Raw genomic sequence first — 26,866 nt, forward strand, 5'->3', positions numbered from 1 at the left:
CCAGCGGGGGCCACAGCCGCCCGCGGCCTCACGGCTGCGACAGCCGCCCCCGGCCCGCCGGGGCCGCCCCCAGCGGCGCAGCTCCCGCCCGCCAATCCCGGCTCCGAGCCGTTCCCGCACCCTGCAGCCGCCGGCGGGGGCTGCCCGGAGTGCCCTCACGCCTCACCGTCGCTACCCGGCCGCGGCGCCCGCGATCCCCCCGGCCCGCGGGCCCCGCTTCCCATCGGGCGTTACCAGCGCTACTTCCCCTCCACCTTTACAGCGTCCCCTTTAAGGGGGCAGGGCCCAGCCCCCGGGGCCGCTGACGTCACCGGGCGGTGAGGACACAGGGAAGCGCTCACCCGCCTGGCCCACCCAGAGACGGCCGGAACAGGCGCCGCCCCCGGCGCGCTCCATGTCGGCCCGCGAGGAGGGGAGCTCGTTGCCTCGTTGTCGTTCCCCCCGGCCCTGCGGAACTTGGTAACGTCCTCGGGCCCCGTAGATGGGGCCAGGGGGAGGGGCCCGGGGCGCCCCCTGGCGGCGGCTTCTGGGGGCGCGCGGGGCTCCCGTCTGTGCGTGTCCGTGCCTCGCTCCCTGCCTGCGTCCCTGCATCCATCCCTGCATCCATCCCTGCATCCATCCCTGCATCCATCCATCCATCCATCCATCCATCCATCCATCCATCCATCCATCCATCCATCCATCCATCCATCCATCCATCCATCCATCCATCCATCCATCCATCCCCACCTTTCATAGCCTTTTTTGTAGCAAAAGAGTTGGTACTCTTGCATCAACTCCTAACTGCACAGTAGGCAGGCAAGGGGGTCCCAAAACCTCCTCCTGTCCCCTGGACATTTGATTCTAGAGACCTACAAATGCTCCAATGGTGTGCACAGGGAAACCTGCTAAGAACATGAAATCTGGCCAGGCAAAATTTAACCCATGAACATCCCCATCATTTCCATAATGCCAAGATAAGTATATGCACACTTGGCCTCACAAAGAGCCCATTCAATCATACTTCTTTAAATGGTAAAGAAACTGCTATTTCAGTTTTTATGGAAAGGAGAAAGCTTAAAATATGTATGCATTATCTGGATATATTTGGGATATAACATTCCCTCATGCATTTATGATATGTATTCAGAAACTGTGGATAAAGTAAGCCTGGATTCTGGATAGAGTTGAGACACTTGTTTTGTGTCCACTGTTTTTTTCATGTCTCATAAGTTTATTAGAGAGATGTGTCAGCTTAAAAAAGTAAACCCATGTGGATGAAATCCTTTGCTTCCCTTGGGGCCAAGAGAAGGGCTCTGAGCTCAGAGATACAGTAGTAACAATACTAATACCTTTTCCATTTCTGTTCAGGGTAAATGCTACTATATTCCCCTTTTGTGGGATATTTTATTATGGCTGAGTATAGTGCCAAGTCCCTGGAACATAGTTCAAAAATGCTAGAAGTCTTGTCACCTTCCCAACTCTTCCAGCTTGCTTTACTGTACTTTCTTGGCATATTGTTCCCTATAGTTCCCCAAAGCTCTAAAAATGCCTTGAAAACTTTTAGGAATGATCCAGCTTAAAGATCAGCGGAGTCAGTTAGGAATGTTTCACTGATTTAAGTTAATTTGAATAAACCTTCCATCCTGCTTTAAAACTTGTAATCTTTGTCATGTTCTTCAAGCCTTTGTGAAATGGAGAAGCATGCTGATGACTTTAATGTATTTAACTGCCTCAGCACTCTCAAAACCTCAGCGAAGCAGCAAAGCCAAGGGCCAGGCTCTAAGAGCATCCTCCCTGCCCTCAGATCATACTGGAGATTTGTTTGTTTGTAAAAATCAACCTGAAGACTTCTTCACCTGAGCTCTGGCTGAGTTTGACCTATGTGATGGATGAGGTATCTGACCCTGAAGCTTTCAAAAGGTCCAAGGGAGCTCACAGTGTGCTGGGGTACTGGGTTGGAGGTTCCCAGTCGGGAGCTGGCTGACAGGTAGGAGCCTCTCAGCTGGGGCAAGGGACCAATAAGCAGAAACTCCCATTCTCGCTGTTTTGTGCAGTTCTGATCTGAGTTATATTCAGGGAACCAAAGGTATTGGAGAAATCGGCAAGATTATTTAGGAGTTTCTTAGAAACTAGATGATACAAGAAAATCAGCTGGAAATCCCTTTTCTTAACAAAAGAAGAAAAAAAAGTAGGCAGGGGATTGCAGGTCAAAAGTGCAGTGTCATAATAGGCAGCAGGGTGTCCAGGAAGGGGGAAGTGAGGACAGCCTAGGAACAGCCCTTATAAAAGCAATAGGAGAGGGAATCCCCTGAGCTCCAATTCATATAAGGAAATTCCAGAAGGCAGGAAGCAAACCCTGTGGTTCAGTCACAGTGAGAAATAGGGCTTTTGTAGCTTTCTGTGGTCACCTAGGGTGACTCGACATTTTAAGTACTGATGGGGATTGAAGTGAATCATCCCAGGCAGAAGGGGAATGAAAACTCCACAGTGGAGTTTTCAATATGGACCCCATCCTGGCCTCTTGAATCTGGCTGGAAATATGGGACTTCTTACATTTCCAGGGAGTCCCAGATATTGTCATTTTCTCTTTCCTGACAGTGCTTCAGAGTCATCATCAGGTATCATGGTGGCTTTAAGCTTACACCAACCACACTACAAAACAATTTCTGAGTAACCAGGATATAGACGAAAATTTCCAACCCCTGGCTTTGAGCAGGTGCTTTACAGTCTGTACTATAAAGCTACCCCATCCTACTCATATCCACGCTAAGCAACATGCACCATTTCCCTTTTTAAACTTGTTTATCTTTGTGCCTTTTTATTGGGGTATTTTCTCTGCTGCTTGGTTACATATTTGCGTTGAACTGTGAATAATTCTTATGGTTGGTTTCTTGCTTGTTTGGCATAATTTATCTCCTTCATTTAAAAAAAAATTAAGACAAATATAAGGAAGAACAAAGGTGACTGCAAAGCAGGTTGCTTTTCATGTCCTCATTTTCACTTGCTGTTTGACTTTGGTCTGCCATGAAGGGCCAGTTGCCAGTGATTGTATCTGCACAAACACACCTACATGCACAGATACAACGAACTCTTTCATAGCCAGGCTTTATAAGTAAATGGAGAGTGCTTGTGTTCATACAGTTAGTTTGTTCATACATGCTTTTGAATGCTGCCTGTAAGCTGCTTCATGACCTCAGATGTCACACAACAACCTTCTTACGTCTGACACATAAGTACCAAGCTCCTGAAACATCCCTGTGTGAAGTGGATTTCAGAGTCTTTGAAAAAGAGGTTTTTGCTGAAAAATTCCACAGAAGTATGCTCCAGTAAATATTACCTTTAGTTCAGATAAAAGTATGAAAGACTTCATTTAGTAGTATTGCAGAAGTCATGTAGTAGTGAAAAATGTAGGAATCCAAGGACTTGTTTACAGTGGGTTTTTTAGCAGGTTGAAAGTTAAAAAGTGTAAAAATAATCATTGCACATAATACTCCAGTATATCTATTTTATAGTGCAAGAGTCAAGAAAGATCAAATTCAACAAAAAGCTCATTATTTAAATATAAATGTCAATTTACAAGTGACATTATAGCCAAGTCATACCACTGTGGAAAGACAGGGCTTCTCTTGCTTACCATGTTTCTCCAAATTACTTGCAGTGATTTGCAGGCATGTATAAGCAACACCCAACTTAATAATTTTCAAGGTAGAATGCAAAACACAATTTTATAACTGATAATCACAAAGGGCTGGCCTGGGGAGAGAGAAATCACCTAGATGTAGGCTTAGCTGAGGACATAATTGCCAGGCACACTATCATATTAGTAAAATGTGTGTTTGGAATAGAATGATTTCAATTTGCGTATTTGGCACTGTTTATTTTCTTGTCCCCTAAAGCATCGAGGATAGACATTTCATACCAGGCAAATGTCATAAAGCTGTCTTCTGCCTTGCACTGGCATGCTGTAAAACATGTATTTTAAATCCTGCCAGCAGTCTCCCTTCTCCTCTGTAAGTACAATGCCAGCTGCCCCAGTCAGCCTGATCTTGCCCACTCACACAGTGGTTGCTGAGTAGGAGCAAGGCCAGCAGCTGGGGTAAGCGTGTTCCCAGCCCAGAGCCAAAACAACATTGCTGTGAATTTGTTTAAGTGCAGTGGTTGATCTGACTAAAGCTATCTGCAGATACTGTCATGCAACTTCTGTTCATGGTGGAGACATATATATACATTCAGGGTGTGTATATTTAATGCTTGTGAATCTAAGGGCTGTAATCTCATACTCTGCCTGGCCACTTGGGAACAGGAGATCACTCACTGATAGCTAAAGTCATAGTGTAATGAGTGTGAGGTGATAAGAAAATGTGGAGGAAACCTATATTCATTACATGAACAAATATGATGGAAACAAAGATCATCTGACACCAGTTGCTCAAAAAGTTTGCTGTTTAAATCTAAGCTGCCAAAATTCAAGTTTATTTCATTCGAGAGTACACTCGTGCACTGCATCTAAGCTGCCAAAATTCAAGTTTATTTCATTCAAGAGTACACTCGTGCACTGCATTCAGTTATCTAAATGCAGATCCTGTGTAATTTTAAATGCTTGTGAGACATACCACCTGCTGTTACCAGAAACTTCAAATATTTTGCAAATCAGGTGTCATAGGCAAGCCCTGTGCTACCTCCAATGGCTTAGAGTACCTAAATTCTCTAAAGTAGCAAAAGAACCTACAAGTATTCCTTGAATAGTTTAAACAATTTCAACACCAAGACCTCATTGTTTTAATCCAAAGCTAAATCCTACTCCTAAAAATTCAGTGGCATCCATTCCAAAAAAAACATCTTTCAAAGCTTCAGCTCTGCAAGTGTCTGTCACTATGCTTGCACTAATAGCTATCAGTATCACACTGGGTTAGTAGTGATGAAAACTTAGGACAGGAGTAACAGCCTTGAACTAAGAACATCTTAACTAAGATGGAGGACAGCAGATCTCGTTAATCTTTGAAAATATGAAGGAGTTAGATTTTTCGCTTTCTTGAATGGCTCAAGAAAAAAAGAGCCTCACAACTCTTTAAATTTGGAAAGTAAAAAAAATATTGCTTTATATATAATGCTGAATGGAACAACACAGTATTCTCACACATAATAAGCTGTCATCAGTTACTGAATCCAATCTGGAAGCTGGAGATGTTACTGGAGTCCTCCCTGGAATCTGTTTTCATGCACCATTTCATCCAGCAAGGATTAAAGACCTGCAAAATCTCTGTGAGCCATCAGTTTCTTTCTGAAACACGGCAATTTGTGATTGATAGAAAAAGAAGGTTGAGTTTTTTCCCTGGAAAAGGAACATCTATCATTTCACACCTCATGGATAACAGCCTCTCCCATGAAGAAGTAAATCCTCGCCCACATGAGAAGTCCTCTCCTGCACAGCTGTGTCAGTAAAGAACACTAGTGCAGATGCAGTCTGTTCTGCAGGGGATTTTTTCTTTCAAGGGGAACTTTATACTTTGCTTGGGTCGGTGAAGCCCTTCTGTCTCTTCTCTCCACCAGTGTGGCATTTGACTGCCTGTAGTAGTAAGGTCTGAATACTTGGGGGTTTCACTGCATACTTGCTTTTGCAGGTCATTCATGAAGATGTTAAATAAAACTAGTTCCAGCATCTGTACCTGGGGATACTCCAGTATTTTCTCCATCCTATAAGTGACACTTAAGCCCTATTTTGCTTTCTGTCTTTTAACTAGCTCTCAAACTCTTAAGCAGTGCTTCCTCCAGAACAATGGCATCCTGATAACCTTTGGTGCAGAGGAGGTTTTAGTTAGTTTTTTTCTTCACTGCTTGTTGTGTTACTATGTATTTATTCCATCTGACCTTAATTAAGATAGCCAAATTTCCGTGGCAGATGCTAACACTCACCAAGCAGTCATAATATCCTTTTTCATAGTCCTGCCAGGTGATCAGCTCCCCCTAAAAGATTTTCAAATGCTGTGCTGTAGAACTCGAATACGGCACAGAACTGCCCAGACACAGGTCTCAGACGCAGACACAGGCTTGGATTCCATCGGGAAGTACAAAGGAGAGGAGCACCTCGGGCTGTCCTGTTCCCCAAATGTGCACATGGACATGGCTGCTGGCACTCACCTCAGTGCTTTGTGATGATTTTGGCAATTCCCAGCTTGAGCTAAATATGCTTTAAGAAATTAAATTTGTTAAATCTGTTGGTACTTCTCACCACCATCATATCACCATTGAATGCCACAGTGTCCGTGCTAGACGTTGTGTGGAAGGAACCACACATGAAATATGCTTCAGGGTGTCCATTAAGACACTTTTCCTTCTACTGCATCATTTGACCACTGGTAACATCAATCCTTTGACGTGAGAAGAGTCTTATGCCTTCATCCCTCATCCTTTTATTGTCTTTGGTTTTATCAGGATACTGTCAGGTAACTGATGAGGTTTTTTGAGCAGAAATAGAGAAGAGGTTCAAAAGACACCAAGCGTTAGTGTCTCCCACCCCCTGCCCCGGAGCCCGCGGAGCTCCGCGGAGGCAGGGCCCGGCAGGCCGAGCGCCGGCGCTGTTGAAAAGCCCGCGCAGCGCCCAGGCGGGAATGGCATTGGAGCTGCCAGCTCCGGGAAGGAGCTGAGAACAGGGAATGTGCTCCGGCTCCTGCCGTCTGCACAGCTCGCACGTTCCGTGTGGAGCTGCGAACCGACCGCTGCAGAGGGTTCCAGGGCTCCTGGAAGGGAAAACCTCACCCGCGCGGAGCCGTCGCGGGCAACGCTCGCTATCGCGGCCCCCGCCCGCCACCGCGGCTTCCCGGGGAGCGGGAGGGCCCCCCGCGCCGCCCGGGACACTGCGTGCCGCCCGGGACACTGCGTGCCGCCCGGGACACTGCGTGCCGCCCGGGACACTGCGTGCCGCCCGGGACACTGCGTGCCGCCCGGGACACTGCGTGCCGCCCGGGACACTGCGTGCCGCCCGGGACACTGCGTGCCGCCCGGGACACTGTGTGCCGCCGGAACCCTTTACAGAGGCGCACGCAATCAGATTCCGTCTCCTGCCTTTTCGTCCGCTTCCCCCCGCGGCCGGCGTCTGTACATGGCTTAGATTGAAAGCAGTTTCCAAGTGGCTATAACATTTTGTTAACAGTCTTTTCAACATGAAAAGCGGGATTAAAAGGTAACTTTTCTATCGCTCGTGGGTAGAGGGAACAGAAAGGGACCTACAGACACAGGAGATACCGAGAGGTCTCTGGAGCTCGGGGGAGGCGGTTGCCGCAGCAGCTACGGTCCCTTCAGCAGATTATAATTTTTTTAACGAATTTCTAATAAAATACCATGTAGATAACTATTTCGTGGCTACAATATCTTCCTCTACGGCCGCTGCCCACAAAAGCTGCCCCAACACGTCCCACCTTTTTGATAGCAAAGGCATTTTGTACATCTACCTTCACATTTTCTACGCTATAGTAATAGTTTCTGATTTCCTTTTATCCTGTTTTATCCCCTGTTTGCGCAATACAAGTGCCCACTCACGTATTATCTCTTTTTCGTCAGCTGAAATTCCTGATCTAAGACTTCCCGTATTTTACCCTTTTTTAAACCCTCAGTCTGGGCGCTGCCAGCCGCGCTCCCTCTCGCGTGCGGCCTCTCGCACGGACACGCTCCGCGGCGCGGATCCTCTGCGCGCATTTTCCACGGCTCTTCTTGGCCGCTCTCTCCCCGGCTCAAGGCCATAGCTCTCCCGCGGTTCTCGATCGCGTCTCCGTGGCTCGTTCCGCCGTTTTTCCACAGAAATTTCCGGTTCTTCAGACCGTGCCCCGCGTCTCCTCGGACGCAACCCATTTCCCGGCTCCCGGCCGTTCCCACGGCTCCAGACCGTGCTCGCCCACGATTCGAGATCGTGTCTCCCCCATCTCCGGTTCTTGACCCTACACTCACCACGGTTCTTGAGACCGCTGTCTCCCCCCGTTTCAGTGGCCGCAGTGCATTTTTCGGTCTATGCCCACGCCCCCCGGGGCAGCGCCTTCCCGGGAGCTGCGTTGGTTCCTGCGTTGGTTCCTGCGCCTCCCGCTCTGTCCCGGCCCCGTGCCCTCCCCGCCCGGGTCCCGCTCCCCTGGCTGCTTCTTGTCTTTGGGGATTTTGCGCGGCTGGCAGTAGCCGGAGCCTTTCGCTACTTTGTGTATTCGCCGCTTGAATTTCGTTTCGCTGCGGGCGGTTCGTTCGTGACTTTGTGTATTCCATCTCTCCAGTCCCGTCTCAGCTTGGCCCGCTTCCTTTTTCGCCGCGGCTCATCAGATCTTGTAAGAAGATCGTCCAGACTTCATTACATTATTTTCATGTGGAAAAAGCCAATTCTTGATTCTCACAAGTCATTTTATACAGGTTTTACAGACCTCGTGTGCAACTTTAGTTGGTTAATAGCATTCTTGCTAATTACTCTCTTGGTTAGTAAAAGGTGTTCTGCTTGTCCATCAGATCTTTGTGTTCTTGGATTATTTAGATATTTTCTTTACTGATTCTCATGGGACAAATCCTTTGGTATTGCAGGTGCATCTGTTTTTCAACCCAGGAATAGGCTATTATGCTAAAAAACTTTTCATACCAAGATTGTTTTCACATGCAAACTTTCAAATTGCTTAACTACACTTAGAAAAGATGACAGGCTAGCTATTAATTTAATAGAGCAGGCCTGATTTTAGGAGGCTTTTCTTTTATAATTCTTCTACCTGTCACAACACACATTGGTCTGTGCACTTGATCCAGTGACCTGTAATGAGGTAAATTCAACAATGTGGCAGGGATTTTATGTTTTATGAGGCAGTCATGGCAAAGTGTAGAGTGGGGTGATGTTAATCAATAGTCACCATGACTCCTAAGTTTCTCAGATATGGATGAGATTGGAGATTTGTGCTCAATTATTGCTAATAGGGGTCCTTCCCACATGGAAAGAATGGGAGAGTATTGAGACATAAGAATGGGATGAGATCAATGGGCTAGAATGTGAAGGTGCTGAGAATGTAATCAGTGCCTCTGGTCAGCAGATGATGTGTTCGTTCTGTGTGTTCTCTCTTGTTGACTGATACTGAGGTGTTTTGAAGCTTTACTCACCTCACATCCTTTAAAACAATATAAAGAACATTTTCAGGTGTTTAATAGGTAGCTGTCATTATTATTGCTGTCCTTAGCAAGATGATTCAAACATTAGTTTGCATAAATGCCAGGTTCTGATGTTGCACGTTGCAGTCTTTGCCTTATATATGTTAGGTGTCTCTACTAGAGTGCTCCTGAAACTGCAGCTGATTCTTGCCCTAATACTTGAAACCACTATGTCTCTAAATATCAAGACCTCCAAATCAGACTGTTTATACTTCGTTATTTTAATTAACCTAATGGAATAGAGTAAGTAAAAGAAAAACATGAAACCCATTTCATTGTAATTGGGCAGATCATTAACTGGCAAAACATCATTTAAGGTTTATCAGTTTACAGAATAAGGCCTTCAGATGCTGGACAAATTACCTCTGAGAAGACTTTATGCTACTTACATTATGTATATAATAGTTTGCTGTACAATAGCTGCTAATTGATCATTTAAAAGTCATGATTAGCAATTTAAAAATCATTAAAAATGTTATACATTTGCACTTCCTAATCTTTCTTTTTGACATCCTTTGATTGACATTTATGTTGTCACTCTGAAACATGCATAGTTACATAATCATTAATGTCACAAACTCTGCTTTTCATATCTGCTTAAAAGCCACAGCTATCCCTCTTGCTTCATAACTGTGGCACTGGAGGCTGTTGTTCTAGATGGTGGAGTGAGTTTTGATTTGATTCCCTGTGAAAACGGCACACAAACAGCAAGACACAGGCAAGAGGTCTGCAGTGAAAAGCTGCTCCCCAAAAAGAGGGTGAGCCTGTTTATTTCTTTCATTTTTATACATTTGTGGGTCTGGTTGTGGATTGGCTTCTGGGGTTACTACTCCTTCACCCCACTGGCCAGACCAGCTGTCAACCAACATTATTTTCAGGCTAGAAATATGTAAACAAAGGACAGTGAAACAAGAAAGGTTGTTTATGTTCCAAAGTGTGAGAAAGTGAAAAAGTGACCCTTCATATGGTACAGAAACAAAAGAACTGACTCCATCTTATGAACAAGTAGAAGGCTTTAAAAAAAACTCAGAAAAACAAGAGCAACAATTCCCCAGAGATGGCTTCCCTTTGGCTCTCCTGTGACGTTCAGGTGACTCCCCAGTGAGGGTGGGAGCACAGCCATGCAGGGTGTGTGTTTGGTGTCTCTTTGCAGTTCTGGTCAGGTTTCCCTGGGGGGACAGAGCAGTTCAGCAACAGTAGTGAAATGACATAGACTTGAACTAGGAGCACGTGGCACCAGTAAAACTTCTGTACTTAGTGGTTTGGCAGTGGATCATTTGGGAAATAAGGATGAAAGCAACAGATGTTATGCATTCAAACACCTGGATAAAGAAATGAAACATATATTAAGCAAAATGGTGAAGCTTGCATTTGTCTGTGATATCCTATTCTACTCAGATAAGGTACTTTTTGTTTTTAAATGGAAATATGGCTTGGCATAACATGACAAAGCCATAAAGGCCCTTGTGGGGCCTTTGTTGTGTTGTGTTACATCTGGGTCAGATGTATTTGATGTTCTTACTTTGATCTCCTGTCTGATCAGTGTGTTTTCAGCTTAGATCTGGAATCCAGGTCTCTTGTGAACATGGACAATTCCCAGACCTTTTGATCTGCAAAATGACTCATTCTTCCACAACTCTACTCCAGGACAGCAGCGAGAAGTGATTCCTCTTCCTAGGGCTTTCTTTGTCAGGCTCCCATGAGACAAATAAAACTCTCTCCTAATAAAACTAAAGAGGCTAAGCAAGGTCTCCTCTGGATCTCCAGAACCTTTTTCTTTAACATTCTTCCCCTGGCTTTCCTCAGGACTTAAAAACTTGGCTAAAGTTTGCTATGATGGCTGGATTAATTTACTGCATGACCTGGGACTTGTTGGGTAAAGAAACTGGGACTGTTAAGTACAAAAGGAAACAGTGGATAGTATAGAGGCTGATGAATTCTGAGGGAAGCAAAGAAACTGCAGGAAAGTGCAAGACCGTGAAAGTGCAAGTGAAGGTCGGACAGAGGGAGAACAGAGGCAGCAAAACCAAGGCAGCAGATGGAGCTTTGAGATGGGCTAGGCAAGGACATGAGGGGAGGGGACTGAGGTGCCCTGGGCCAGGGTGTTGCAGCTGGCTGAGAAGTTTGGAGAAGAAATTAAAAACCTGTACTCCTGGGATCAAGACCTGTGGGTGGAGAGGAGTGATGGGAGGTGAGTGAGAGTGGAGCCAGGCTTCCTCAACGGGCCAAGGCAGGGGTAACTTAACCCTTTACTGCCCAGCCTTCTACGGGGGAGTTCTATGGCAGGACTGGCCCAGGGGGAAAATAGGAACAAACTTCAGAGGAAGGAATGTGGAAAAGACAACACTGAGGCCAGCCCAGGGGGACTGGGAGCCCTAGCAAAAATGGGTGAGAAGTGGTGACCACTAAAAACATTCTTCACCATATGACTACTGTCCTGACCTTCACCATGCATCCTCACCACTTTTTGTGGTACAAACTGGTCCTGTTTCTTTCAGAGCTCATGAAAATCTCTCACTCTCTTCTATAAATTTAAGGGATTAGGTTTTATATTAACCCCCTTAACATTAGTCTATTAAACGTGTGAAGGTTAATTTCAATTGTAAGAGATATTTTTTCTTTGTAGGCTTACAACCACTTTGGAAAAGCATTTTTTCTCACCTGTCTCTATGCCATTCAAACTGCAAGTACTAAATAAGATAGGAATCTTACTAAAAATAGGATGACACTGTTAGCGTAGGAAAACATATAACCACACGCAGGCGATCATATGCGGTTCTTTATTCAAGCGCGCGGGACACAGGGGTGACGATACACCCAAATCTGGTGTCCAAGGGATACAGAGTCGATTCGTGATTTTTATAGTTTAAATTATACACATGTTAACTAACCCCCACCCCTAGATACTGATTATCCTATTCCTTAGTTACTATCTTAAATCGTACCTACGCTTCTACCCTGATCCACACTTGATTTGGTTAAAACAATAGCATGGAGCTGTTTACAGAAGCTGACGCTTGTTTCCGAGCTAGCTGCGTCAAGTTCCAGTTGTACGTTCTCTACTTTCTTCCCCCTACACATTACTCAATCCAGAAATTATATTTTTTAACCCTCCACCAACAACACCATGTAAAGAAAGACAATGCCAATGAACTTACAGGAGTCTGAATTACAATAATCCTTCTTACTTTACCCATGATTTCTATTCCTGTGTGCTGCTTCTATGGTGCTTCTTTTGTGTGATATATTCAGAATATGGGTAGGAACTGTGAGCTATTTTTGGTATGTGATACTACACATGCAAGCAGGGGATCACATTTATGAACAGAAGAGGATTCTGCAGAAGGTATCTCATTAGGTGCTATTAAAAGTATAAAACTCATAAATAATGTAAAATGCAGCAGCCTTCCAAGACAGCAAGGCACAAAACCTGTTTGTGTTGTAAGCAAACAGAAACAGAAAGCAGTGCTGCATTTTTCTAATTGATGGGTTCTGTCCTCCTTCTAAACTGCTTATTTTGACACAAAGTAACTACATGGGCACAAATCTTTTACTTTGGTTTCCCATTTAATTGTCATTCTGTTTCTTTTCTTCAGCTAGAGGAAAAGCCAGTGTTTATGTGTTATTTCTTTTATGTGCTTTTACCTGAAAAGCACATACTGAGCTGTGCCAGAAAGGTGTGATGTGTCATCCTTGAATATTTCAGTGGCTGCATATCTGGGACCTGTGGCATCCAGGGGTTGATAGAAATTTAGGCTGATGAGTTTCCCTGACATCAGGCACAAATCTGTGCTTAAAATATGCTGTGTGGGCCATGTCAAGGCATCCCTGCTGCCATTTCCCTTACTGAGGGAGACACTTGCTCATCAGGTCAATTTTAGCTTTTGGCTGGAAAACTGCTGGGCTTACTGAAAGGCTGGGGGAGTTCCCTGGGTGTTTTCCATTGGAGAAACCTACATCCTGTTATTGGGGAAACCTGCATCCTGTTGTTGGGGAAACCTACATGCTGTTGTTGGGGAGCTTTTTGACTTCCTTTGCAAAGTGAAAGAAGTCTGGGAATGCAATGTTTATCTGTTCTGAACTCTTTCTGGCTCATGTCTGTCTATGAACAGTAAGTGCTTAAATGAAAAGGAAAAGTGATCTAGTAGTGTGCTGATTTAAAAACCAACACAGAGGGAACAGCACTAAGAAGTCTGTATGTAGATGTAAGTATATGCATGTGTATAAATGTATTAAACACTATGTGTGATGAATCCTAAAATAATCATCCTTCAGGCCAAAACCATTTACATTCCTAGCTGAAGATTTCTTGGATATGCCTATCTTCGCCTATTTCTACACAGCCCATACATGAGTGTATCTGTGCGTGTCACTGTGTCACACACTCCTGTGGGGGACCCGGCCTTTGCTGGTTTTGAGCTGCTGGCGAGGTCTCCAGGGAGCTGTGCTGGAGGGAAGCGTGGTCTGTGCTGGAGCAGTGGGATTTAGGGGCTCACGGGCACAGACTTTTTGTTGCTAATCCGCGTTTGTTCAATGTTTCCTTGCCAGGTCTGGCCTGTGTCTGTGATAAGTCTGCAAAGGCAGGAGCAGGTTGTGCTTGGAGCTTTCCCTTTCACCCAGCGGAGGGCAGGTTCGGGGTGTCTGGTGAGGAAGTTGCTGGTGAGTGGATTGAAGTGGAAGTTTCTGGTGAGTACATTCTGTGCGCCCCTCTCAGTGTTTCCTCTCGCCCGCTGCAGGTGCGGCGGGCCCGGCCGGGAGCGGGGCAGGCCGTGGCCATGCTGCCCTCCTTCAGTTACCTGACGGAGCACACCGGCTTCCGCGGCACCATCAAAAACTCTCCCAGGGACTTTGTGGTGACAGAGCTGGAGGTGTGCCAACTCTTCCTCAGGGACAGCCGTGCTGACTTGCTCCAGGAGACCAGCGAAGCACCGCCGGCACAGAGCAGCCCACGGGAGCCCAAAAAGCGGCGGACGGAGCCCCCCGGCCCGGGTGCCCCCGGCTGCCTCGGGGATGCTGCACCCAGGCCCCCGGAGCACGGCCCAAGCCGGGCGGGAGGCGGCTGTGCTGCATCCCCGGGCAGGAGTGAGCATCAGGGAGAGCCCGAGCTGCAGTCTGGCCTCGGGGAAGGCCCTGTGCTGGAGTCCTTACTCGGCAAGCCCATGAGCGAACTGCTGAACAAATTTGCCTGTGATCTGAAGGATACGTGGGGCTTGGAAAACAACGGGGATGCTGGCACGAGGGAGTTCTCGCTAGGACCTAGGCTGGACAAGAAAATTCGAGCTGATTTACACAGTGCAGTTAGGCAGAAATTCCCCTTTCTAGTCACTGTTACAAAAGACAATGAAATGATTGTAAAAGGAAATCCTGATTACAGAGAACTTTGTCAATTAGTGACTGAAAAGGAAACAAGTGATTTCTTTAAATTTTTAGATGCAAAGGTAGAAAATTCTACGTTTTCCTTTGAGCCTGATGGAGACAAAGAGCACAGAAAAACAGTTCACCACTTTATAAATAGAAAGTTTGGAAAGCTTTTAGAAACAAAATCTTTTACTGTGACAGATGTCAATGATCAGCCAAATATGTCAATAATGGTACGGTTTCGAGAAAAAAGTTGGTCCAGAAAAAGGTCTGCTGGTGGTTTTCAGGAGAAGCAAGATGTTTATACAGGTAAATACTACATTTTTAGTGAAGGTGGCAGGTATTATAGTATTCTGTAGAAAGACTGAAACTCAGGATCATTTTTATATGACACACAGGCCTGGTTGAACTATTGTTTGTGTTGAAATAAATAATAATCAGTGCAGTGGAGAATTCCTGGAGAATGAAATGGAGGAATCAAGTTACTGCAGCGATTTGACATAAACTGCTCACTGCTAATGGTTACGGTTCTTATGATTCTATGATAACTAACTCTGTGGCATTCCCAGGGTGATAGCCTTCTCTTGAAAACTAAGTGTGGGATTTTAGGAGGTGCATCTATGTACTGAACAAGATAGTAAGGTCGAAGTTGACTTATGATCTCATCCTTTAAAGCAGTTTGTGATACAGAGAATGTTTCCTGCAATGCAACCATGCATGTCTCAGGGCTTTTTGATTGGTCTGAGTTTTGTGTACTGTTTTTATTTTTTTCCTTCTGTGCTGTTAAAGTCCTATTTGATTTAGTTTTGTGGTGTAGGAGGACAGTTTCATTGCAGTCTACATGCTTTTACAGTTTGAGGGGAAGAACCTGCCCATTTATCATGGCAGAACACTGAAACATAAAGACAGGTTCCTAATAATTCTGAGATGATTGTTTCAGCTTTCACCCTTCAGAAAGAAAACCTAGAAACACTAGAAGCAATCGGCTTGTTGGCAGCTGAACTTGATATTCTTCCTTCAGACTTCAGTTACACTGGCATCAAAGATAAGAAGGCTATCACTTTGCAGCCTATGGTTGTGAAGAAGGTGACTCCTGAGAGGTACTTAGAATCTGGGTACAAGCACCTAGTTTTTGGTGTTATTAAGTATCAGCCTGGTACCATCTCTTGAAATGTTCTTACTGATGTGTCTTCCCCTTTTCTGCATAGAGCACAGTGCAAATGGCTTTAATCTTTTGTGGCCCTAGGGAATATGCAATTTAGCACTCAAGTCAATGGTAAAGCTCCACTGCAAACTGCACTGTAAGACCAGTTGTCCAAGAGATAATTAGCAAAACTTCACGTAGTTTTTAAATGATGAAGCAAAATAGGTATGATGAAGCAAAATGCATCCACACAGCAGGAAAAGTAAATCCCTTTTATAAATAGTTTATGTGGTTATTAAAGTATTGCTTAGAATTCGAGCTCTTATGCTGAAATTTTCCTTGGATTTGAATGACTCATATTTACACATAAGATCAAAGAGATTGAGTGGATGTTTTAAAGGGTAAATATTTGAACTGTCAGCTGTGTTTCCAATTACAAGCATGTGTGAGCACACCCAGAGAATCAGTTCACTGAATTTTGTTAAGGCTGACTGAGAAAGGGCAATTGTGTTTTGGAGTCTGCTAGAGCACATTATTACCTTTTCTTTTCTCTTTAATGAAAAACAGTTTTTGAGGAGTGAAGAGTAAGCAAATGACTAGTTTTTCAATTAAAAAAATTAAAAATTCCATGCAGTTACTCTGAGAAAGTTTGATGAATTGCTTAATTCCAGCATCTGTCAATATCATAGAAATGCCAATGATGCAAACATTTAAAAAGTATTTTTGGATTATAACTATTTTTTAATACTTTTATCTCTGCATTTGATTTGGTTTTCTCATAATAATAGTTTTACATACCATTTTATTTTTTTAAGTGTTTTTAATATCAGTGCAAAGGTGAAAAAGACTTTCATTAGAAGTTGTATAGCTTTAATTGAGGATGGTTCACAATTTATTCCATTTATTCAGGTTGAAGGAAATTGGTAACAAAATGGAAAAAAAAGGTATGAAAATATACAACATCCGTCCAGCATACCAGCACCTCAGACTTGGTCAGCTGAAGGGCAATCACTTTGACATAGTGGTGAGAGATCTCCAGCACCACAGTCATGACTCTTCTGCAGATTTGAAGGAGAGAATATCTGAAGCAATGGAAAGTGTTGAGGTAAGAAAGGCTCACGGTTGGTGATAATGAACAGAGTTTTTATTCTTTGCTGTTGTAAAAAGTACTCTTAAGGAAAATGCTGGTAATAGCACAATAATGGCAATATTTCCCAAGTTTGGTGCTTTTTGCAGTTTTATATCTTTCCTGCATTGCTTAGGGAATCAGGAGTAAAATTACCTTCCAAGAAGGGACTACAAGTGAATTCTTTCTGTGTTACAGACTGTAGACCCCAGGGCGGTGCTCCAAAAGACAAGGGGAATTCAGAAACAAATGAGTATGGATATGAGAGCCACTGCTGAAGCCAGCCAAAGTGATGGCTCTCACTGTGGCAGAGGAAGGGGGAAGCAATGTACTTACACATGCATATAATGTGTATGTGATACGTGCACACACACACATATGCTCAGTGCACATGACAGCTGGTTGCCTTTTTTGGTCATGTGAGGAACATGCATGGTTGGCTTGAATGAAAAACTTTAATGGTATGAACATATGTGGAATGTCCATCTCTGAGAAAGAAGAGTCCCCTGAAATGCAGTGCATTTTGATTCTGTTTTCCTTAGTCCCTGAAGGAAAATCCCATCATCAGACATTCTTTAACCACTAAGAAAAATAAAACCAAATAATGGAAGGGAAAAACTGTAGATGTTTTTTACAGTATTGATTTTCTTGCTCTATTTTTCAAAGTAATAACTATAATATAAATTGCTTTAAGAAGATTAATCCAGGAATAAACTCTTGAATGAAAACTACCCAGTGTTCAAAAGCAAAATTCATTACATGTATTTTGGAAATTAATTTTATTAGCGAGGAAAGCATTCAGCTGGTACTGTAATGCTTTCTTCGCTCCATTGGATTTGTTTTATTTTGCTGTTTGCAAAATGAACACAAATTCCTGTGATTGTGTGTCTTGCTTTATTAGATTTATCTTACTGGTCAGAAGATGAATGACAAAACAGGATATGTGTTAATCCAAAATATGCATTTTTCATCTTCTTTGAAAGCAGAATTGTGTATGGGACCTATAGGTGTCCAAAGCAAGATTATAAAATTTGAACTTAATAACCCTTTGCAAAACAAGTATATGTTTTTTGTTTGTCTGCTCCATGTATACTTGCTACTTTTTAGAAAAGGGTGTTCTCCCTGGGTCACATGACTGTCATTTTACTTCTCACGTGGCCTAGAACTCATCAGGAGATTTAAAATCCCACTTAGCAGAAGTGTTCACTTTTGACCTTCATATTGCAATAATAACAGAAATTACCTCATGTGAAAAAGATTAGTGTTTTTAAGAAGAAATGTCCAGTGGTTACTGTTCATTAGCTGTGCTGTATATGCTGGATTTTGTAGATGGCATAATCTGACACATTTAAAAAGCTTAATTACTCTGACTTGATTTATAGTTGTAATTATAATAATTAACTACATAGAAATAATTTTGTTTCATTTACTTGGGATCTTTTTAATGATGTGAAGACGATGGTAGAACTTGATGGTCTTTTTAGATGTCTTCTTAGTGCCAAAATATTGTAATGGATTATGAGTTTTGCTTTTGTTTCATGTAACTTCTGGTTCTGGTTTTATACATTTTGGATGTAAATACAGATGTATGTGTGTTGTACAGCTGGTGTTATCAATCATACCCAGTACTTTCGTGCATGTAACATATTTATTCTTTCTCATTCTAGACAAAAGGTTTTGTGAATTACTATGGACCTCAGCGATTTGGACAAGGACAAATTGTTCAGACAGATCAAATAGGATTGGCTTTACTGAATGAAAAAATGGTATTTCCGTTTTGTAATTTGAGTACTTACTGTCAAGGGAATTTCATATTACTGTTGCAATATCTAGCACTGGAGTTGACCTTCTCAGTGAACAATTTCATTTGTGAGATAAGTCCATCTGTATGCTTGAAGCAACTGCTAGATCAGTTTTGATAACAACATAAGCATGAAGATATTCATACTGAAGCTAAAACCTTTTTTTAAACAGCAAGTGAAGCTTTAAATAGTTCTGGGGTGATAGTTCTGTCTGTGATTGGAATGTGATTGGGATTGTCATCATGCCACTTGGCAGGAAAGTGGTTGCATTCCATACAGGATTTGTATCTGAAAAGCAGCAGTCTTCATACAGTGTTTATTGATGGTCCTGATAGCCTCTGAACTGTAGCTTCTTTATCCTGCTGGGGGTCTGTTTACTTCTTAAAAATGTCACGTGAGTACATAAGAGAGGATTTGCTTTTTCAATATTGTGGTAATTTATCTGCTATATGGAAGACATTGCTGCTTTCCATTATTCCTTGACTACTTTCCCAAACTTGCAGTTCTAAGCTTATTAAGTAATAATTAATAAGGGTAATGTACTTTTCAGTGTATGTGGTATGGTGGTTGGCACAGGTAAAAGACTAATCAGATACTACAAAGTCAAAAGGATACTTGAGTATCCTTTCTTTCTAATATTTTTTTTTGATTCTGAGAAAAATCAGGAAAACTTTCAAAATACAAGATTCAAGATTTGAGGGCAGCCCATGAAAGTTGCTGTTGATGTATCTGACATCAGACAGCAGTTGGACCAGGTGCCAGTCCCTGTGGAGTAATGATTTAAATCCTACTCTTAATTTAGTTACTTTAATTTAAAACAGGTAGGAACTACTATTTTTATTAAAAATGTGCAAGTATGTGCTTGCACAGTCCAATACAGAGGAGGACAAGACCCAGGTGTCACAGGTTGGTAGAAGTGCTAACAAATCGAGCAGCTCCTCCGATATTGCAGGTAGCAGAGATTACTGTAGTGTTTTCCTTGTCACTGTGTCATCTAACCTAATACAGATCAGTATTTAAAAAAAAATAGTTTTCCCTCTGTATTAAAGTTTGCATGAAGCGTGCAGGATAGAAGGAAGAAGCCTTCCTGTTCAGGATAGAATGATGGCAATTTCAAGTGGAGAAGTTGGAACTGGATGACCAACAAAGTGACTGGTTTTTCATAGAGCTTTGAAAACTGTTCCAAGTTTTCTGGGTGACTGAAACCTCTTTTTAATCTGAGAAGGGACACAACACATTGTTCTATGGTTCATGGGATCTTCTGTGAAAGGAAGAATTTGACTTTGACACTAAAGAACTGATTTAATTTTGAGAGCTTGCAGAATATGTTAAGACAATTGGTTGCATGATTACCTGTTTAGCTGACAAACAGTCATATTTAACTGAAAAAAACCCCTCTTCTTTTAAGGTGCAAGCTGTGAAATTATTTTTCACACCTGAAGATACTGATGATCCTGTAAACAATGCAAAAAGATACTTTCTTCAAACTGGTATGTCCACTTAAATTGCCCATATATTTTGCAGAGTCAATATTGGGAGCTAATAAGGTGTTGCTGCACGGGGAGATACTTTTTATTTTCCTACTGCTTTATACCACTTATACTTCATTCTGTGAAACTCAGTAGAGTTGCACATTTAAAAATTATATGAGGATGAGACTCTAAATGTACAAAATAGTGGAAAGTGATTGTACTTCAGGTGCAAGAAAATACAGAAGCAAACTCTATATCTTAATACAGGAAGAGACTAAGATTGATCAGAGTTCTGGTCTGCTTCTATCTGTCTGCTTTTGGACCATGAACATTTTCTCCCTAGTGAGGGAAGTATACAGGAATGGGGCACCCAACTCATACTCAGCATTTAACACATCTACTTACTTTCTTTTTTGAACTAAAACCAACAAAATAGGTCAAAGGCAGGAGTGTGCTGAGTACAGTGCTCTGTTTGCCATATTTATTGCTTTTATCATTCAGCTGAACTTTCTCACCAATTCGAAGTTGCTCTCTACTTCAAATGTATTTTTCTTTTCAAATATTCCACATCTGTTAGCCTGCTTACCACTGTAGATTGGCATACCAGCGATGATATATAGTGTCTACATTAGCTTCAAAAGACAAAGATAAGTTTGGTTTCACAAAAAAATATAAGATGAATGATTCTGTTCTGTACATGGCTGTGTGATGCATGGAAAAATATTGATGTGGATTCTGAATGCAGCTGGTTGCCTTTTCCTGAAAGCAGATGTAGAAGTCTGTGCAGAGGGCTTCATCAGATAATCACTTGTAATATGAAAAAAAAAAACCCATAAAATTTTAGATATGCAGCATTTATATAATGTAGCAAAAATCTGATTAAATGCATTTTTGTCTTGGTTAAGGGTCAGACTTCCCTGAGGCCAATGTAATTTTTGCCTCTAAAACAAAGACATTGTTTTTACCTGGTGTGAAATACATCTTTACAGAAATTATGAGAAATAGAGATTTAATATTCTTTTTTAGCTTGGTTTTTACTTTCAGTTACCTGGTTCAAAAAAAACCCCTTTGGAGTTATAAAGTAAATTTCTGAAAAAAAAATTGTTCAAACTAGTTTGAATGACAGCTAGTTTTATCTATACTGCATGAAACAGAATAAGATTCATGGGTCTATGTTGATAGGCATAAAAGATGAAGTGCATATATTTGTCTAGCATGACACGTTGAAGGAAGGGAAATAATCAAAGCATGGAGATTTTAGACTGACACCTTTTTTCCCTATTTGATTTTATCGTTTTAAATGTCAGGTAATACTTGAATAATCAGGGATTACTGACGTAGTTACTTTTGTTTCTATCAGAAGATGCAAAGGGCACGCTTGTGATGCTGCCAGAATTTAAGGTCAGAGAGAAGATGTTGCTACGAGCTTTGAATCGCTATGGCGTAAATCACGAAGGTTGTACCAAAGGATGGCTCAACATTCCTCACTCCTTGCGCATATTCTATGTCCATGCTTATTGCAGTAAAATTTGGAATGAAGCAGCATCACATAGGCTGAAGACTTATGGCTCAAAAGTGGTTGAGGGGGATCTTGTCTTCTTGGAAGGAAATGATGAAAGCATTTCCCTGAATGACAAGGTGAGTCTTCTTGTAAAGTACTTTTTGTAAAAAGAAAACAACAACAACAAAAAACCCCAAACAACTTAATGCACTTGAATACATAAGCAGACATACTCTAATGCCTTTATTTTGGTTTATTCATTAAAATATGCGATATTTGTGACAAAATTTAAAAACATGATGTAGGATTTTTTTGTTTGTTTCACCATAAATAGACCTACGAGCTGCACCTATAATTAGCAGCTTTAATCTGTTTTGGCTGTTCATTTTATTCAAGTGAGAGGAAGCAACTGAAGGTCAGAAATAATATATGTGAAAATTTAGTCCCCAGGGTATATAATGCTCTTCTTAGGATCTGACTAGGGAAAACCTTCAGAATAGACTATGGGTGTGCTCATATTACCAGTGAAAGGTGACCTCAGGCTGAACTGATAATCTCATTGCAGCTACAGAGGCAAAACATGTTTAGCACAATTTCACTGGTGCTGTGTCTAAACTGGTAGCAGCTGTCCAAAAAATGCAGCAGTCTTCTTGGTAAAGTAGTAAAGGGCGAGGGAGTCCTTCTGCTTGCCTGTAGCTCGGCCTGGGAGCTGTGCGTGGAGCCATAGGTGAGGTGAGCCAGTGCATAGAATGTGGCAGTGATGTGTCTGGTCCCAGGTTCTGACATGCTGAAGGGCATTCTGAAGTGCTCTCTTCTTTTAGGGTTAGTGTACCTTATTGTGAAAACAATTGCCAAGTAGCAAGTGGTAGGACAAGAGGAAATAGCCTCAAGTTGTGCCAGAAAAAATTAGATTGTGTATTAGAAAATATTCATCACCAAAAGGCTTATCAAGCACTGGAACAGGATGCACAGAGAAGTGGTTGAGGCACCATCCCTGGAGGTACGTGATGAGGGTTTCGTGGTGGACTTGGCAATATTAGGTTTGCAGCTGGACATAACCTTTTCCAACCTAGGTGAATTCTATCTTTCTTCTGGTCAGATCAGTCATAAAATGTGCAGTGTTTTACTGGAGAACAAACAGATGTGTGCAGAGGCAGACTGTAATTAATTTCTTTTGGGCGAACCTCTTACAAATTTGAAGGCAAGAACTTCTGAAAGGTTATCTCCAGTCCCTATATCATGGCTTGTCTTTTGAGTGAGATTTTTTTACCAGTATTTTTGAGAGTGAATGTTAATGAAACAATTAGATCAAATAAAATTTAAAGCAGATGTATTAAATTCAGTATTGAGTTACTGAGTTTTATGTAGATATATTATTTCTTAATATAGAACATTTTTCTTTGTATTTTTACATTTGCTGATGTAGCACAAGATGGCACTGACTTTGTTAGCTTCAGACTCAAAGAATAATAGTGGTAGCTAGTGTCAGTAAATGTTTAATGCAATGCCATCTACCCATAAACTGATTAATTTAAATTAAGCATATCTTATGATTTTTTCATACCTGAGTTTATTGTCCCTGCAGTAGTCAAATAACCTTAATAATCTTTGCAAGTTTGTGAGTACAGTGCATAATTCCTAAAATAAAGCACATGATTTAACTTTTTTAAAGGTTGGTATTTTTTTCTTCTTAAATGTCTTGTCAGGTTCATGTAGTCACAGCTTCAGAAGAATCAGCTAACAAGTATTCTATATACCAAGTAAGTCTGTATGAAAAATTCTGAGTTTCTGATCTTTTTATTTGATTAAAATGTTTTGTTTTAAAAAATACGATTAACTGGTGCAGTCTTTGTGCCTGCCAGAATGCTCATTGAAGAAAACACATGTGAACTAATTTCCACTCATAACAAATTTTCTTGGTAGTGAAAATAAGTAGTGTCCTTTGTAGTATGGCAGTATTTATCCTGAAGCTGAATATTTTGGGAAAGAGTTCAGTCTACCAGGAAAAAAATTCAAAAGCAGTTGTCATTCTATTTTTTGAAGGTTTCAGAGTGTAGTTGTGAAGTTTTGCCTGGCAACTTAATATATGGCAACTGAATGTCTTTACTGCTGTATACTGCTTTGTTTTAGGAATCCTGATACATTGATTAATTTTTCTGCTTTAATTACATTCAATATACCTGCCATGCACAACTTCATTTCACAAGAGAATCTGCTAGTTTACTATTTCAGGCCTCAGAACACAAGGTTTAAACACATTTTAAATGATCACATTTATTTAAAGGGGAATGGGTGAGCATTACCTCAAATATGTTTGTTTTTTTCTTTGAAGGTCGTTCTTCCAATGGTGGGACATAGTATCAAGTATCCCAGTAATAAGGTTGGACAGTGGTACCATGAAAGACTTTCTAAGGATGAGCTGGAGTTGTGCAAATTCAGAGTGTCTCCATTACAGCTGAATATACCTGGATGCTACAGACTCCTTTTGAAAAATGTTCAGAATCTCTCGTATTTTTTGGAAAGTCATGAAAAGGAGATTAAAATTGAGGACAACCATCTGAATAATTTAAAAGTCTCTCTTCATGTATCATTTGACCTTGATCCCTCATGTTATGCAACAGTCTGTCTGAGAGAAATAATGAAATGTAATTTTTAAGATTCCACTTAATGAAAGATTGCTGGAATATTGTACAATGTTGGTATTTTACATTTAATGCCAAGAAAATAAGGAGAATAATGGATTCAAGTCATTAACAGGAAAAATTTGTGGACTGAGATTCATACAGATAAGGAAAAAAAACATTGCCAAAATCCTTTGGAATGTTTCAAAATCATTCCAAACTGTAAATGGATTGAGTGCATTGGAGTAAAACTGTTACACCAGGCAGGTCTAACAGAACTTAAAGAAACCATGGGCAGCCAGCATGAATTTCCTGTTTGCATAGACATCTGGCTTGCAAAGTTAAGTCCCAGAAGAGTATTTGCAGCAAACAAATGTATCTTGTAATTCATAGTATTTTTTTAAAAAAGTTTTATACTAAATGTTATTCAAGCAGCAGTGTTACAGGTTTAGAGCCTAAAGGTTTCTAATTAAAAAGTTGTACTTGGGTTTCCTAAATATATTGTGTTTCATTGTGTTCAGGTACTCACTGTTAAAAGGTAAAAGTCCTGAGTCAACAGTGACAAGTTGCTGGTTGCTTTATCAGACATTTGATGAGTGCCCCAAATTAAGTTAATGCTGACGATTTCAGGATTCAGTAGTGCGTAGCTGGGAGTGCCTATTTCAGTAAGCTCTTCAAGATCAGGCAAGTACTTGACATCACTGAGAAAGCATTTATAATTAAACCAAAACCATGTAACATTGTCTACAAGATGCAGACTCTATCCCTATTACTGTCAAGCCTTATTGGTAGCACAAAAAATAGTAACCAACTTCAGAAAAAAAACTTCTCTATTTTCTTTTTGATTAAGTAAAAAAAAGTTAACTGTGATTAAATGAGTGGATTTTTGAAAAAGGGAAGAAGAGAAATGCATCATTTACCTTGTCTATTTGCCACTGTACCGCGATATTTGAGAAACCAAGTTAGGACATTTTGGTTTGGATGGGTGGACAACCAGACGAGTGAAAATGATTGGATGATGAGGCTCAGAGAGTAATGGTTAAAGGGTCACACTCTCCCCAGAGTGAATGTCACTGGGATGTCTTCTGGGCCCCATCCTGCTTCATATCTTTGTTAGTGGCCTGGAGGAGTGGATGGGATTCAGCTTCATTGAATCTGCGGATGACACCAACTGAAGGGAACAAATGGATATTCTGGAGAGTCAAGCTGCTGTTCAGGGCAGCCTAGATATGCTAAAGGAACAGGCCAATGGGAACTGTATGACACTCAGGGACAAATGTGAGGTGCTACCTGTGGGAGGGAAGCACCAGTGCAGCAGCCCAGCTCTGCAGGGACCTGGTGGGCAGCTGAATATGGGCCCTGTTCAGCTCTGGGCAGCAAGAATGACCAACAGCCTCCTGGAAAAGTTAGTAGGGACACAACCAATAGATCATGCGAAGGCATTAGGTCCCAATTTTCAGCAGTTGTTTGACCACATTTAACTTTTACATTTGGTTTTGGTCCCTAGCACAAGAAAAACATACAAGAACTGGGCCAAGTTCAGCAAAGAGCCTCTGAGCTATTAGGGCACTGGAGCCTTGTCATTTGAGGAGATGCTGATGGAACTGGGCTTCATCAACTTGGAGAAGACATAGTTTGGGGGGAATCAACAGCAGCTCACCAGTACCTGTGAGGAGGTTAGCAGGAAGGTGGAGCCAGGATCTTCATAGAGTGTGTGGCAGGAGAACAAGAGATAGTTCTAATTTAATTCAATTTCTAAATTGAAATGACAGATTTAGGATAGGAATGGTTAAAAGGAAGGACTTTCTACCTATGAGAAGAGTCAGGCAGTGGAACAGGTTGACCAGAGGCAGTGCAGCCTCCATCTGAGGAGGTTTGTAAGACCAAATGGGATAAACCTCTTAGCAACTGTCCTGGTTTCAGCTAAGGTAGAGTTAATTTCTTCTCAGTAGTTGTTATAGTGCTGTGTTTTGGATTCAGAATGAGAATAGTGTTGGTAGCACTGTGATGTTTGGGGGTTTTTGCTAAGTTGACTATCCTGAATCAAGGACTTTTTTCTTGTCTCATGCTCTACCAGTGAGGAGGTACACAAAGGAAACTGGGAGAGAGCATAGCTGGGGCAGGTGACCCCAACTGAAATATCCAAAGGGATATTCCACACCACAGAACATCATGCCTAGTGTGTGAACTGGGGGCAGTTACCTGGAACAGGAGCTGATCTGGGTTCGGGGAGGGAGGTCTGGCATCAAACAGAGAGTGGTGAACTATTGCACTGAGCATCAAATGCTTTCTCCCTTTTTATTGTCGTTATTGTTATCATTGTTTTGTGGAAGCAGTTAAACTGGGGGCCGGAGATCTCTTCCAACCTGAATTGCCTGTAGATGGCAGCATAACTTAAAGCAGGAAAGTCTACTCATTTTTACTGAGCAAGAATTAATAATATAAATTGATTTCTGTTAATTGCATCAGTTGATAAAATGGTTGCGTCATTTTTGAGATGATGCTAACAGCTTCGTATGAGAAATTTCCCAAGCTTGAGAATTATAGGAATAGGAAAAATAGAAATAAAGCTCACATAATTTCAGTGCAGTAGAACTGTGCAGCAATGAAGGATCCAGGTAATTCTATACATTCAAAAAGAGGATTACTCTGTAAGTCTGATTCAGTAATTTAAAATTTGATCCTTAGCTTTTATATGAGG

The 26,866-nt window shown here is 41.8% G+C and overlaps 2 protein-coding genes across 9 annotated transcripts in view; one reads left to right on the forward strand and one right to left on the reverse strand.

Moving 5' to 3' along the window:
- IRAK4 (interleukin 1 receptor associated kinase 4) overlaps positions 1-8,227 on the reverse strand; it is a 24,809-nt gene extending 16,582 nt beyond the window's left edge. The window contains exon 1 of one of the 5 annotated variants that reach the window (XM_063396606.1): positions 7,924-8,227. In XM_063396606.1, the coding sequence (XP_063252676.1) occupies positions 7,924-8,226 (303 nt within the window). In that variant the 5' untranslated portion in view covers position 8,227. Of the gene's footprint in view, positions 1-120; positions 609-7,923 lie in introns of those variants that run through there. The other 4 variants (XM_063396611.1, XM_063396608.1, XM_063396609.1 and 1 more) reach the window with 4 other exon arrangements.
- PUS7L (pseudouridine synthase 7 like) overlaps positions 1-24,662 on the forward strand; it is a 25,445-nt gene extending 783 nt beyond the window's left edge. The window contains exons 1-10 of one of the 4 annotated variants that reach the window (XM_063396602.1): positions 7,026-7,162; positions 13,690-13,800; positions 13,878-14,808; positions 15,440-15,599; positions 16,553-16,748; positions 18,437-18,535; positions 19,980-20,061; positions 21,404-21,681; positions 23,251-23,304; positions 23,877-24,662. In XM_063396602.1, the coding sequence (XP_063252672.1) occupies positions 13,917-14,808; positions 15,440-15,599; positions 16,553-16,748; positions 18,437-18,535; positions 19,980-20,061; positions 21,404-21,681; positions 23,251-23,304; positions 23,877-24,200 (2,085 nt within the window). In that variant the 5' untranslated portion in view covers positions 7,026-7,162; positions 13,690-13,800; positions 13,878-13,916 and the 3' untranslated portion in view covers positions 24,201-24,662. Of the gene's footprint in view, positions 1-7,025; positions 7,163-8,154; positions 8,286-13,689; positions 13,801-13,877; positions 14,809-15,439; positions 15,600-16,552; positions 16,749-18,436; positions 18,536-19,979; positions 20,062-21,403; positions 21,682-23,250; positions 23,305-23,876 lie in introns of those variants that run through there. The other 3 variants (XM_063396601.1, XM_063396603.1, XM_063396604.1) reach the window with 3 other exon arrangements.
- Positions 24,663-26,866: the final 2,204 nt, after the last annotated feature.

The sequence above is a fragment of the Prinia subflava genome, chromosome 4, assembly GCF_021018805.1.
Source record: "Prinia subflava isolate CZ2003 ecotype Zambia chromosome 4, Cam_Psub_1.2, whole genome shotgun sequence".
In the NCBI taxonomy this organism is placed as follows: Eukaryota; Metazoa; Chordata; class Aves; order Passeriformes; family Cisticolidae; genus Prinia; species Prinia subflava.